At 33.0% G+C, this 15,030-nt stretch overlaps 2 protein-coding genes across 2 annotated transcripts; both read right to left on the bottom strand.

Moving 5' to 3' along the window:
* Positions 1-228: 228 nt before the first annotated feature.
* LOC123893138 (nuclear transcription factor Y subunit B-6-like) lies at positions 229-1,552 on the bottom strand. Its single transcript, XM_045943065.1, has 2 exons — positions 1,498-1,552; positions 229-557 (listed from the first exon to the last, which is right to left on the bottom strand). Exons 1-2 carry the CDS (start codon positions 1,550-1,552, stop codon positions 229-231), a joined length of 384 nt encoding a protein of 127 aa, XP_045799021.1.
* A 2,912-nt stretch (positions 1,553-4,464) lies between these two features.
* Positions 4,465-13,561, bottom strand: LOC123884174 (dihydrofolate synthetase). The gene is made up of 11 exons (XM_045933204.1): positions 13,547-13,561; positions 12,434-12,884; positions 11,390-11,487; positions 11,092-11,242; positions 10,537-10,599; positions 9,716-9,877; positions 8,710-8,901; positions 7,258-7,357; positions 6,768-6,899; positions 6,054-6,185; positions 4,465-5,727 (listed from the first exon to the last, which is right to left on the bottom strand). Exons 2-11 carry the CDS (start codon positions 12,689-12,691, stop codon positions 5,375-5,377), a joined length of 1,641 nt encoding a protein of 546 aa, XP_045789160.1. The 5' UTR covers positions 12,692-12,884; positions 13,547-13,561; the 3' UTR covers positions 4,465-5,374.
* Between the last annotated feature and the right edge of the window lie 1,469 nt (positions 13,562-15,030).

Below are 15,030 nucleotides of genomic sequence, written 5' to 3'. Positions count from 1 at the left end.
CAAAATAAAAGGCAAATTAAAGAAAAAGAAACCAACACAGCCACTAAGTCATGAAGTTTTAAGTACATATTATTTTAACCATAACATGAACCATTGAAAAATTATTCTCACTCCATAAATGCATGCATAAGTCCTTTTACCATCATCTTAGTACATAGGCTATCACGTTAATTGAATATCAATGTTCGCCATTAGTATTGTCATCGTTCGAACCACTAGCAATCAAACCTAAATGTCACCGGTCTGATCTTTATGGTCGCGATAATTTTTTAGGTAAAGCTTGAGAGGCCCGACATAGTCATCAAAGCCGAACTTTTCCATGGCCCATATTAAATCATCTGCAGTAATGATCTTTCGATGCTCTGCCTTGCATCGCTCGTTAGCCTTAGTTGTGATAATGCCCATAAATTCGGACACGCACAATTGAATCGACTCCTTAGCACCATTATTGATTTTTGCATTTCGGGGAAGAGCACGCCGCATAATTCTTGTCAAATGCACAATGAGAATATTCACTTCCTCGCCTTCTTTTGGAGGTACATGTTTCTCAAAAATAACTATATAAAAACAAGAACTATGATGTTATTACAGCTAAGAATAACAAGCATATATGTACCCAAAAAAAGAAAAAAAACAAGCATATATATTAGTTTCGCATCAATAGATAGATCGACAATGAAATTTGTAAAGCAAAAAATTTAGGTACTGAGTGGTGTCTTGTCTTATTTCTTTGGTTGCCCCACATTTTCTCTCACTTCACTTCTTATTGGTTTTCTTTTTGTCACCTTTATTTATTTATTTAGTGATATTATTCTTTTATATCATCAGTTTAAAATAGAATAATAATATCAAAAATTCTAGAAAAAAAAATTCTCACTACTTTATACATAGATCTGTCTCATCAAAATTAGTTTCAAGATCTCAATTTTTTTTAATGTAAATCAAATTTGGCATCCAAAGTTTACAATATCACACTCTAAAACAATAAATAACAATTGTAAAATATTAAAGATTAATAAAACTGAGAGAAATAGATCAAACCACAATTTTATTAATGAGTATTTCCCCATTGTCAAAGATGGTTCTCAAATGATGCACAATCAAACCACAATTTCTAGTAGATCTCTAAGAGGAAAATAATGCTTTGACAATCCAATTAAGGGGAAAAAATACTAGTACTAGCAAAATATTAACGGTACAATTTTCAATTATTGAGATAGTCTTTATTTCTGAAAAGAAATTAAAGATCGCCTTTTTATGGGTAAAAATTAAAAATCGCCTATGATAAATAAACTATATACTAATAAAAAACTTGTACATTTTTCAATCTTTTCCGAAATAAAAAAAAAAATAGAATTACTAAAATATGTATCAATAATTCTTTTTAAATATAATGATTCTCTTCTTTTTCTTTTTTACTTTTGAGAAATAAGAGCATCTCAACTCAAAATAACGAAGATATGAGCGTACATATTTTGTGTTGGTTAGAGCGCTTACCAGAGCTTGATGCTGTTGAACGATTGTGGTTAGACGAAGGGCTTCCGTGCTCCATAATACTTTAGGACTTAAATTAAACTGGTTAGACAATGAATGAAAATTTAGTCTAAATTTATAAACGAAGAATTACTTGCCCTATACATTAGAAACGTAAAATTGTTGTGATGTCGTCCTATCAGACCGTACACGTGTATAGACGTGTATTGGCGATGGAACTCTCTTTTTGTTTATAGAAATTAATAAAATTTTAATAAAAAGTAAATTTTCAGGCACTTTATATTGAATTCCAATAAATGTACAAACTATTGTATTTGGATTTATTAAAAGAATTATAGTATCATTATTTAGAGTTTTGTTAGTATTTGTTAGGGTTAGGTAATCAAAAAAAATTGTTAGGATTAAATATGTTTTTAGTCTCTTTAAAATTATTTTATAAACAGTTTTATTCTATGATAAAGTTTTAAAAATTCTTTGAAAAAATTTAGAATTTTTTAACATGAATGTAATTAATTATGAAATTTTTAAACACCAAAAGCTCAAGATAAAAATAACAAAAACTTGGACCTAAAAATCAAATTGTGAGTTATTTGATTTTGTGGAGGAACTTTTTTTATGTTGTAAATATTTTCGCAAAAAATAATTTAAAAATATATGTTGACTTAAAAACGGAAAATAAAAATCTTTGCAGGAAATTTTTATAAAGACTAAAAAGTGCTTTTTTTTAATGGGGATAAAAAGCTAAATTAGATAATTTGTATAGGGAAAAAAACATATAGAATCTTGTTTTGTTGGTAACTTTTTTTTAAAAGCTAATGGATGCAACGACATCACTTGAAAGGAAGTCACCCTCAAACATCACGAAGGAACAATCGTTACAATGAAAATCAATTGCCTTATTAAAATCCTCACATGGTTTAACCTAATGAGATAAAATAATGGCGGAGACTAAAATAATGGATAAGTCGTGAATAACACTATAACGAATACAAATTTTACAAATCCACCGTTGGATTGAAAGTTTATATTACATGGATGATTTCCGTTGAGACCCATCAAAATTAACGGTATTCAATAAAAACTCATAAACCGTTAATCTTGATGCGTCTCAATAACATATCAAATTATTTTCAATTTCTGTAAAAGTTGAGATTGATGGTCTATATATGATATAAATTTTCAATCCAATAGTAAATTTTATAAAATTCGTATTCGTTATAGTGTTATTCACGACTTGTGTACTGTGCACCACTTAACCAACTATTCCACCATAAACTTGACCCTTAATAACAATATCGATATATTAGAGTTGTTGTAGTGAAGAAAATTCAAATTAAGCATCCATATTTATTTTGGTGTTAACATATATCCACTTTAATATACAATAGAAATTATCTGGTCTCTATTTTTAAAATGTAAAATGCGAAATGGGATAAATTTTTAAAACAAAGAGTAATAAAATCTTTGATGCATACTCCATTAATCTCTTCTTTTTCTTTAAAAATTCGGTTATCCAACCCGAGGATCGACTAATTTGGAAGGTCTACTAACCTTTTTACGGGATAACTAACCTTACAATTAGCCTCAAAGACATGTTAAACTTATCTCAAAAATAAAATAAAAATTGTAAAACTATATATATTTAAGTTCATAGACATTGATTTCCAAATCTGAAAACACATTGATTACTACCCACGAAATGTGTGTGAGCAAAACATTACTGCTCTAAAATCTCAACCCTGTTTCTCTTTCTCTCTCTGCCATAGGGAGTCCCACACCACATTGTTGATTCTGTAATGTTTCCATGACCCTTGTACAGGCCATGTCTCCATCCCATTTCCTTTGACAGTTGGCGGCTAAACTTGGCTTCAATCATGCATGTTTAAATTCAATTTGAATTGCACACTCTAATGTGAGTGAAGTTTTAGGTAAAAATAATAATAATGAGTTTCTTTTTACTAAACAACGCAACAATATTCATTTATTTAAATTGGTAGGATACATCAATTAAATCATTACATATTCAAACTTGTTAAAAACTAAAAAGGATGATTAGCCGAACAAAGTTTTTATAAAAAAAAAAATTTGCAAACAAACATCCGAGTTAATGGCATAAAATGTCTTTATGTTTAAGTCTACAATTGATGACATAATTTAAATATCTGAAATAATTATGTCTTGGGATCTGCAACGTTTGACACTAAAGTTGTTGAATCTTCAGACTTCAGTGGTTTTGGATTGAAGCAAATTCTACGATCTCGACAAAACAATCATCATACTAAGATGAAAAATCAAAACAAACATCGTACTAAAACGGAAAATTTTAAAGTCTAAAGTTCTAATTTGAGCTGTTCCGCATGCCGTTGAGCCAACATATCTTTCAAAACTATCCTAGCTGCATTTGAAACTGATCCCTTATTATAGGGTTAACAATACTTGTTACTAAACTGATATATTTCATGGACATGAAATTCGCGGTTCATTAAAAGCTAAAGAAACATATAAAGTTTAAATGAAATATGAGACAAAGAAATGAAATATGGTTCATTAGAATGCTGCATGCTAAATGCTAATCTATATTGATGATCATCAGCAATTATGAAACTACCAATAGTGGTTGAGAAAATGCAGTCACAATAAAAGTGGGAACAGGAGAAGGAACATATTATTTTACTATATAACACAGAAAAAAGAATGCATCCGTTGTTCTATTTTGTCTTATAGTTGCTAATAATTTTGAAGATCTTTAGTCCCTTTCATAATATATATAGGAAAAGGTGCCTGACATTTCATGTGCAACCATTTCACATACTATTAATTTTCATTTTCATAATATATAATATATGTAGGACAGAGTGAGTAAACCTTTACAAATTGTGTCTTAATATTCACATAAATATAAAAAAACAATCTTGTACAGAACACATTAATGTGGCCTACTTATATATGAAAAATAAAAGCGTACGTACATTTTAGCACAACATTAACGTTGAATGCTATTGAATATTGATGGTATTTTTCGTTGCATGTACTTCATACAAAGCCAAAATTTGAATTGGATTTGTTTTTCATGATAGTGACTACATGCTTTCTTCATAATTGATGTTTTCTGCTTTTGTATTATCCCCACATTTAACCATATAATTTAATGTTTCAAAATAACATACAGTCCCTTTGTTTCATAGATAATAATATCCTTCTTTCCTTTTTCACTGTCACAAATACTTCTATAGAATATGTACATCTACATATTAGTTTTGGACTTGTACAAATGATCTAAAGAATGTGTTGTTAGTGTAAACTAATTACACCGGGATCAAATAAAATAATCGATTGTTTGTCTCATCACTCCACTCTAATCTGATAACTGCGTTTTAAAATTGACGGTATGTCAGAAAGAGAGACCTATTTTTTGTGTGACAGAAATAGAGACCTTCTATTACTGATAGTGTATCATCAGTAAACTCTTGCACAAATATGCAGGTTTGCAGATTAGTTTCTAAAATCTGTTGTTTACTTAACACTAGGAAACCAGTTTCTCTGTTTCTGGTACGAACATCAAATTAAATAAAAATTACATCTCCAAAAACTAATTTTAAAATATAAATCAAATAATTAAACGTTTGACTGTTAATTTGCAGAAACTATAAAACTGAAAGAAAATATTTTAATAACACATGGTCCAGAAGCAACGACGATGGTGTATAGGGTGGTGGGCTCTATGGAGAAAGGTGTAGGGTGGTGGACTGAAGGGGTAAGGGAAGTTGCCAGAGGGGAAGAGCAAGGAGGTGTCACACAAGTAGCTCTTGAAAATTACTACAAAATTTGGTTTGGTTTGGTTTTCTATTGCAAGGAATTAGCTTCTTTATGAAAAAAATCATTAATCACCAAGAGAAGCTAAGACTGAGGATACAATATGCAGTGATCCAGTGATAACGATAACACCTTTTTCGTCCCTTCTTCTGTTTAGAATCTCATTTGCAATTCTCAAGCAACCCTTTAAAGAAGACTCAGTTGCCAATATGGTCTTACCATCGTTCAAATTGCTTTCAGAGCTTGCCGGCTGTTCCTTAAATAATTCTCTGTATTCTGTCATTCCCTCATGACAAATGTTAATGCCAAGTTCTTCAGAAGCTTTAATCCAAGAATCTCTCAACAAAGAAGCTGGTGTTGTTCGAGTTACAGCTCCAGCAATAGCAGCTTCGGTCAAAATAACAGTCTCAACATATGAACCTGAACAAATGTGATAGCATTTTAGTTTTATACGTTCATTTCACACTAGATTTGTATGCTTAAGTAATTTGACTTCTTTAAAATGAGTGACTCCAAAGACTTCGTGGTTTGATATATCTATGCTCACTGATTTTTGAATCAATGGTTAAACCATTTTCCCAATAAAGGCATTACAGGATACCATTAGAAGTCATGAATCAAATCAACTTGATATTTATTCCCCCAATCAACAAACTTTATATTGCATTAAAAGTCTGGCAGACCCCACTTTATGAAATTATATATGATATTTTAATTAATTACAATGTCCAATTAACATAGTTTACCTGAGAGGATCTCTCTAGCAAAACCTGCATGGTCTTTGTCACACGCCATTGCAACAACAAAAGCTAATCGAGCCTTGGGAAATGCCATCCTTATTGTATTCATCAGTGCTTTGGCAGATTCTTTGGTGTGGGCTACAAGATGAATTTACACAATCATAACTATGAATTCACGTTTTACATGATTTTACAAACATAAACTGTCAAACAGGTGATGCATTTGAATTTGCATCAGATTTTTCATGATTTCGGCATTCAAATTTCATTTAGTTTGGCATGCTTCATAAAAGCATTTACATATTTTGTTCAAACTACTGCTCTGTCTCTTGTTTCATGTAGAAATAACTTCCTTAACTAAGGAAAATCATATGATTGAAGACCCAAGAAAGTTTGAAGTAGAAACTAAGCAAATTTGGCAAACCAGCAAAAATCACACGCTTCGAGTCAAGAGCTGAGGTGAGATGACCAGATGGTTTCACTCTCATGAAACAGACAATATGAAAATAAATATTAACAGTGTGTCCTATCTGCAATATAAAATTATCAGATTTCATGCATGTCCTTCCTTAAAAAATTTACATGATTTCAATAAAATTTTCCAAAAGCAAATGAGCCCACTTGTTCAAAAAAAAAAACCAAATGAGCCCAATGTTGTTGCTAATAAAACCAAGTCATCAGTTAATGCCACATTGTAATAAAAAGAGAAGAGTAGTCAACCTCCATCAAGCAGTATTGTTGCTCCAGTAAGCCCTAAGACCTTGGCTTCGTCAGATGTTAGAAGTTGACTCCTTCCAAGGAGGTATGTACGCTCTAAACCACGCCTAATAGAATCATCAGAAATTCTCCATCCTAATCATCAGATAACCAAGGGGATAATGAAGCATATTACCAAAGCAAAGAAAATTGTGAAAATCAATGCTTAACAATATGAAATATGAACTGGTAATTTACTGGAAAATTTTGCTGATTACATAACAATGTAGAATTTCAAAGGTATGCAACCCAAGACCCAGTGCGCCACGAGGAAAAACTTTAAAATAATTGATTTGGAGCAATCAAAAATACTTGAGCAATGTCAGCACAGAAATACAAGAGGAATTATACCACATAGCACACATATTAACCACAAGTATCTTCTGAACTAGAGTAGCCATATATTCTGTTTACAAGAAAAGAAAAGGCCAAGTATAAGTTAGAAAAGGTGTACCTAGATTACGAAGACAGAGTGCCACACAAGTTGCAGTTGCTGCATTTTGAAGTTGGTGAGCACCAGGCATTTGCAGCTTCAAATCATGTAACTTACAGGACTACATGAATAGCTATACTCAGTAAATTGCTCATAAGCTTGCTCATTATCAAAAATAAAATATAGATAGAAAATCGGTTAAAATAGCACAGCAAAGTGATAGAGAGATGGGATGCACTTCTTTGAACATTCGGATGAGTGATATGATGCAATATAAGGCATGTGATGTCATGACAATTGCAGCTCAAAAAGTTCTCTATTACTGTGTTATAATTTTGGACTCCCTACTTTTGTTGTAGATTACCACATTCTAGTGGGACTATTACTCCAATAAAAGTTGTAATGATGGAACATTATCAATGTTATCTTCGGAATATGTTTAAGATGGTATTTGGTATTAGAAAATGTTTACAGTTTACATTATTGGGAAAGTTGAGAAAGAATAAAAGTTTTTCGTGCTTTGTACAAGAGACAAAAACAGCTTCAGGTGCATAACGGAGGATTCCCAAGAAAGTAAATTTGTGAATGAAAAATAGAATTTTGTTGCCCACATTCATTTGTAGGAATAAAACCTTAATGTTGAAATAAAACTTTCCTGTGCAAATAGGAAAATATATGTCGTCAAGTTATTATATTATCTGTAAAATTAAATGTGTTTAACTTCGATCTCACCCTCAAAAAACAACTCAAAGGATGAGGATGCTCAAGCACATATAATCTGTTAAATGAGCATTGCACAGCCTCGAAACCTTAAAAATATGGTGCACAAATGCAACTTCAACACCTACCCTTACACACAGTGTGGGTCTGGGTCAAATCACATTGCCTGCAAAATCCAGCTCGGATACAATGTTATATGTGTTTGGATCTCACTTCCAAAACCAAGCTAAAAGGATAAGAGCGCAGAAACACATATAAGCATTGTTTAGCCTGGGATTCTTGGCAATGTGGGACACAACTGCAACTTCAATATTATCCTCATTTATTGGCAAACACAACTCATCTAGACTTTAATATTTAATTGTATTTCTTACAAAGGTTGACTATAATCCTGAGAATAATTCACTTGAACCAAATATGGAAATAAAATTTTGTTACAAACTTACAAATACATAATATTATTCTAAAAAAATTGAATGGTACAAAACACGATTGTCAACACTTTGCCACAAACTCCATTCGAAAGAATGAATTTCCCAGAAATGTGGTCTAAATGGAGACAAAATATGTCCTGCACTAAACACTACCTAACTACTTCCAAAAAAAAAAATTGACAAACCTAACTACTTCAAATTTAAAGAATGCTAAATCCAAAATTGCACATGTTACCAATATTCCGACCAAGCCTCAGTGGCTTGGATTGCATTAGCTATACTGAAAAAACACTGAAAGCTATAGAGTACAAGCTCTTACCAGTCTCAAGTCCTTGACAGTTTGTATTTCTATATCACATGTTTGGCAAGGCTTGCCATTTAGTATGCTGAAACTTTTCACAGCTAAGTTATTGCCAGAGTCATATGCCGACACCACAGGGGAGTCCATGTTAACTGCTTTGTCTCGAATAATGTGCTCAATATGAGGTAGAAACGGTCCACCCAACACCAACTGATATGTATATTTTAGTCAGCAAAATTTAAAGGAGAAAATGAGCCTCTATCAAAGTAATATTTAAAACAAAGTAATTGACAAATATACAAGTTAAAAAGTAACAGTAAATTTAGAATATGGGTTTTCAATTTTCTGCTTGAATAAATGAATTTCAAAATCTGTATATTTATACATTACATAGAAACAATACAAGAAAAGAAACGATTGACATCATTCATAAAAAATGTTGCTGTCACAACATTAAAAAATGCATAATTTACCTAACATTTTGATGGTGTTGTTATATAGTGGCTATAACAGCGCTATTGCATTGGAGTATTTGAACAAGTCGCTATTTTTCTACAATACACTATTTAGTACAAAATATTGTAAAATAGCAGCTAGAGAGGCGTTGTAGCCTATAGCGCAGTAGCATAGAGGAATTTGAACAGACCGCTATTCTCCATGGTCTGCAATTGAAAACACTTTTAAATATCTTTCTTAGAAAATGTCACAGGACTATAGATTAAAAGATCTTAGAATTTTGGGAGTTGGGCTTAACTCGACACTACAAAACTGGCTTGTAAGGTGAGGCTCTTAACAAAAGAAAACAAAAGTAATATTTTACATTAATCATTATTGGCTCCCCTTTTTAAAACAAAAAATGCTAGTTTTATAAACATAAGAATTGGATCTACATTTGTCAATATTCACTCAGAAAGTTATTGTGATAACAAAAATTCATTCATGACTACAAGAAATGGATATACCATGTGAATTTCAGCATATAACATTAACATGAATATGAGATCTATAGAGAGATACACCTAACTGGGCAACCTTGTTTTATGATTCCAGCCTTTGCCGTTGCAATAGTTTCCAACGAACCCCCAAGAGCTGCCAAATGCTCCTCACCTACAGTGGTTATGACTGCTGCAGCAAGTCCAGAGCTTGATATAATATTTGTTGCATCCCGTGCACCTCCTAACCCAGCCTGTACAATAAAATAAGGCATTGAAGGTCAGTAGTAAGCACTAAAGTGGCTAGCGGGTTAGTTGGTAAACAAAATGGTTGCATTAGTAGTCAGTTGGGAGTTGGATTATTGCAGCAATTGAACAGATCAGGGATAGGTTGGAATAAAAGTCAGTTAACTTAGTTACTTTGATGTAAAGACAACATGTTGTAAGGGAATTCACTCTCTGATCCTGCATCTCTGCGCAACAGAAATTTCAGAGTCTCTTTATTAACATTATTTGTTTCCTACCATCCCCCCTCCTTTCCATTTTTTCCTACACAGCTAGTTCAGGTTCCAATCAGGCCCAGTGTTGTCAAATGTCGGCTATAGCAAGTTTTTGGCTTTCCACCATGGCCAATTTTGCGAAGGATGGTGGCGAAATGGCGCCATATATGGCAACGCAACATGCCGGCCGATATGATGGGTTTTTGGCCCGCCGCTATGGTCCACCATCAACAACACTGATCTGACCAATGTTAACAAACTCAACCAATCCCCAATGCACTAGCTGGACCCAGTAAAAGTGAACTTCAACTCAAGATTCTTTTAGTGGGAAAGATAACAACAGAAAAATCAGAAGAATCATTTGATATTAAGTTTGTAGCAGGTTGCTGAATGAAGTAAAATAGATAACAGACCTCAATAACCGCAATGTCAACTTTCTCATCAGCAAACAAGATGAATGCCATGGCGGTGAAAACCTGAAACATTTCCCTAATTGATTTAAGTTATCATAACTTATGACGTATATTAAATATCCATATAAAACTACAGAGTAAACATATAAACAAGATAACATATCAACCTGGATTTCACTAGAATGCTATATTTTCTAGCAGTAAAGCTGACTAATAACTAGAAAGAAGTAGAAATGCAACAATCTAACAGAACAAACAGGAGAGCTAAAGTGGCCAGTAGAACAAAATCCTAAACTCTCAATTGGTCACATGGAATCACTTGCTACGTGGTGAAAGAGGGGAACCGAACAATAAGATCTGGATCAATGTGACAAACAACGATAATGAACTTGCAAGTTGCAACTACATTATAACAATAGTCCTATTCACTTACATTGTCCACGCTAACCTATTCTTAATCAATGTGCATTCACACAAAATTTCCAACAAAATCTCATCAAACTAACTTCTTAATTTAGCACAACAATTCGATAACAATATTCCACAGTTCAATACCTCAAAATGGCTTATGCAACCATTTTCTGCTTTCACTGCTTGGTCAAGATCCTGCTTGATCCTATGAAAGAGACTGTTCAGCAATTTCGCCGAAACAGGATCACCTGATCTTCCTAGCAGAATGCGTTCCCTGATAGTCTGGATATGTGGACTGCTCGAGAAAAATAAAGCCTGCCGTCAATGATATACCAATCATACAGAAATTATGGTTTGAAGACAAAATTGCAAGCTGTTGCAGTTATATAAAAGTAAATAAAAAAAAATTATAAAAAAAACTTAGATGATAAAGATACTTCACCTAGTATAACAACCAACAGAATAACCTTCAGTCCTCAGAATATTAGATATAAAAGCAGCTGTTGATCCTTTTCCCTTTGTCCCAGCAATATGAACAGCCTACAATTAATTGCCAGTAACTAAAATGCTTATTATAACTTACTTCAACTACATAAAATTGAATGAACGAGCTACATATGCATGAATGACCCTTATAAATAAGGTTTATTTTCTTCCTGACCCAAAATGACAGCTAAAAGGAGCACACCAAAGCTAATGGAAAAGACACTAATGGCATTTTGATCGAGGCTCAACCGATACTGAATGAATTGCTCTTCCTCTCTCGCACCCCCTTATACACTCCCTCTCACCAACTAACTTACCAGCTCAGCGCTTCCATATCCAGTTGGCCTTTTATGATCATGGGTCCTATCAATTATTGCTAAGGTCAAAACCACAACTGTTTCACTGGTAGCAGGCAAAGTTTGAAATAAAGGTCTACGACTGCAATCCAAATCAACATCATGGTTTTCTATGTGCTAGAGACTACAGCACGGCTGCGATTGAGACTGCATTTGATCTTGATACTTGCAATATCAAGGATCCCAACGTGACATGGTTAGATTTTTTATCACCAAAAGGTCCAACAAAATCTTATAAAATCCACTTCACAAAATAATCCTTCAAAAATTGAAAAAAGACTAATACTACAAAAAAAAAATTGTAAGTCTTAATTGAAAATCACTACTTTTGTACACCTACTTTAAAAAATCGTAATTGTCCTAATTGAATACCACGGCTAATTTAGATTACATAAAAATCTTGTTTGAATATACAAGACTCTTATCACAAAAACTCTTTTAGAATCCTTTAAAATTCTAATGCAATACATTATGCTAGTTGAACATAAAAAACCAGACACACCATATATCTCTATCGCTCACTTAGTTTTTGTATTCTACAACATACACATATTTCAAACTACAAGCAAAAATCAAAGTATTTGACATCAAAATAATTTATTTTCAAGAATCATTTCCTGTTTAGAGAGAGTGAGAGATCGAACCTTAAATTTGGAATGAGGATTCCCAAATCGATCCATTAGGCGTCTCATTCTACCAAGATCAAACCCGTCGTGAGAATCAGTGCCTGCCCCTGTGGGAACCCCTGATTTCTCGTAATTTTTCAACGAATCAATGTAGTCAAGTAAATCTTTCATTTCTAGATCCTCTCGGTACGAACACATGGTTCGTACAGAACAAACTTTCCTTGTGATTCCTCTTCGTGACGATGACAACAGAAATGATTTGAAATGTAGAAGCATGATGTTTGAAACACGAACCGCAAGCACAGTGAGCGTGCAGAAATTGAAGTGATGAGCTTTTACTTGGTCATAACAAAAAAAGATGAGGTGAAAGCATGGATTCTGTGGAGGCACTGCTCATTCACACTTTGCCGGTGAACTCTTGAGTGATGGCAAGTCGCCGATGACATTCATTTTTTGGTGCTGTGGTGATCTACAAAAAATTTTATGCCAAACAGTAAGTAATGTGGGGAATCCCGGATTCAATCTCAGGTCTCTACGTTGCTTTCATATGAGCCCAGGCAGGTCCCGACTATTTGGAGGCCTGGATAGAATAATAAAAATGACCCTAATAAAAAAATAGTCCTCTATTTAATGTGTAAATAACATCAATAACATAAAAAAATAGTCATTCACTTTTGTTGCTAACATAAAAAATAATCATTCATCTTTGTTACTAACATAGAATTTGGAGCCTGGAATTTCTCATTGTTCTTGATCATTTCTGCAACATTGTAGGAAGCATTAACAAAAATAATCTTGTTTAATCCCATTATTCTGTTCAATTTCAATCACAACCTAACATTAGCCCTGTTCACAAATTTGCTGTTATTTGTATATGTGGAAACATTCCTTCATAACTAATTACTTCATATACTTATTTAAACACTCAGTTTCTTTAAATACTTATTTACACGAAGCATCAACAATGAAGTATCAACAACAACCTTATTAGCAAATTTATCAAATTGAATAAGTATCAACACCAAACAACAACATTATTTAGAAAGCATTATCAAATTTCAACTTGTGCCAAACATTTCCACACATTAGTAAATAAACAGTGAGGAAGTAAGAAGAAATTAGCAAACTAACCTTGAATTTCGTTTTCCTTATTTTCGGTCACCGGTGGTGGTAGCGGCTAGGGGTGTGCAAAAAATTTGGTTATCCTTAACCAAATTACTAATCAATCCATATCCAATCTTGGGTGTGTTTGATTTGTTAAAGGGTACATACGATATTTTGTTAATAAAATGGTATTTTGGCATTTTAGACAACTTGTACTGCGGACAAAAAGTTGTGCTGTGGTTTAGTGAGGTACAAAAAATTCTGTTTTTGTCCTGTCCATTGCTTCCCAGTTTGTCCAGTTCCTGAAACAGTTTTACAATCAAACACAGTACAACTACAGTTGTCCTGTCCAATCCCTTATTTTTAGCGAATCAAACGTACCCTTAGTTTGCAAAATCCATTTAAAAAAAAAAACCACACCACTCCAATAAAAAAACACCAATTATAAACCATAACCACATTTTGTAATTTGGTTTGGAATTGGTTTGAAAATTCAGGCTCAATAGCTAATTCAGGCCCAATTTTCAATTTTTTAAATTTATTTTTTTTGGTACATAAAAGTCTTTATTATATAATAAAATAATTAATTAAAAGATGTGGTGGAGGACCGGTGGTCAGCACGGCGGTCAACACCGGACCACCGGTGGCCGGCGCGGCGGCGCTCCGGCCGGCGGTTTTCCGGCAGCGGTGCGGCTGTCGGTAGGGTTGGGAATAGGCCAGGCGGCCTACAGGGACCTTCAGCCTGGCCTGTATAAGCCTGGTCTGGCCTGACCTGGTTATTTAAAATGTCAGGTTTAGGCTTTGAAAACGGCCTGTTTACATAAATAGGCCAGGCTTAGGCTTCTACAAAGGCCTACGAAGCCTGATAGGCCGGTCTGTTTATAATAATTATTATTTATATAATATTATTATTTATATCTTATAAAAAAATATTATTTATATAAATATTATTAGCTTTTAATTATTGCGACTTTTCGTAATCGTATTTGTTATTTTATTAGTTTTTAATTATTGTGTTAATCATATTATTAGCTTTTTCTTAATGTTGTAGAAATTATAAAAATTTAAATGTGAACTTTTTAAGGCCTGTTTAGCCTATTTAAAAAAACTATATAGAGAAGTTTTAATGTAACACAGGCTTTTAAACAGGCTACAAGGTCAGGCCAGACTTTTAAAAGGCTCAGGTCAGGCCAAAAAAAATAACATTTGATAGGCCACAGGCCAGGCTCAGGCCTGAAAAAAAATCATAGGCCAGGCTCTGGCCTGTTCCCAACCCTAGCTGTCGGCGACGGCGCTCCGGTGGTCGGCCACCACCAACCACCCATACTATTTTATTATTATTTTATTTTAAAAATCAGACTTTTAATAATTATTTTTAAAATAATTAAAAAATCAGTTTTTAATGTTTTTAGTTTTTAAAAAATCAGTTTTTTTAAAAAATAATTAAAAAAATCAGTTTTTTTTTAAATAATTAAAAAAATCGTTTTTTTTAAATAATTAAAAAATCAGTT

Source organism: Trifolium pratense, linkage group LG1 (assembly GCF_020283565.1).
Source record: "Trifolium pratense cultivar HEN17-A07 linkage group LG1, ARS_RC_1.1, whole genome shotgun sequence".
NCBI lineage: Eukaryota > Viridiplantae > Streptophyta > Magnoliopsida > Fabales > Fabaceae > Trifolium > Trifolium pratense.
Note: the sequence above shows the minus strand (reverse complement) of the source record. Positions and strands in the feature narration are given on the sequence as shown.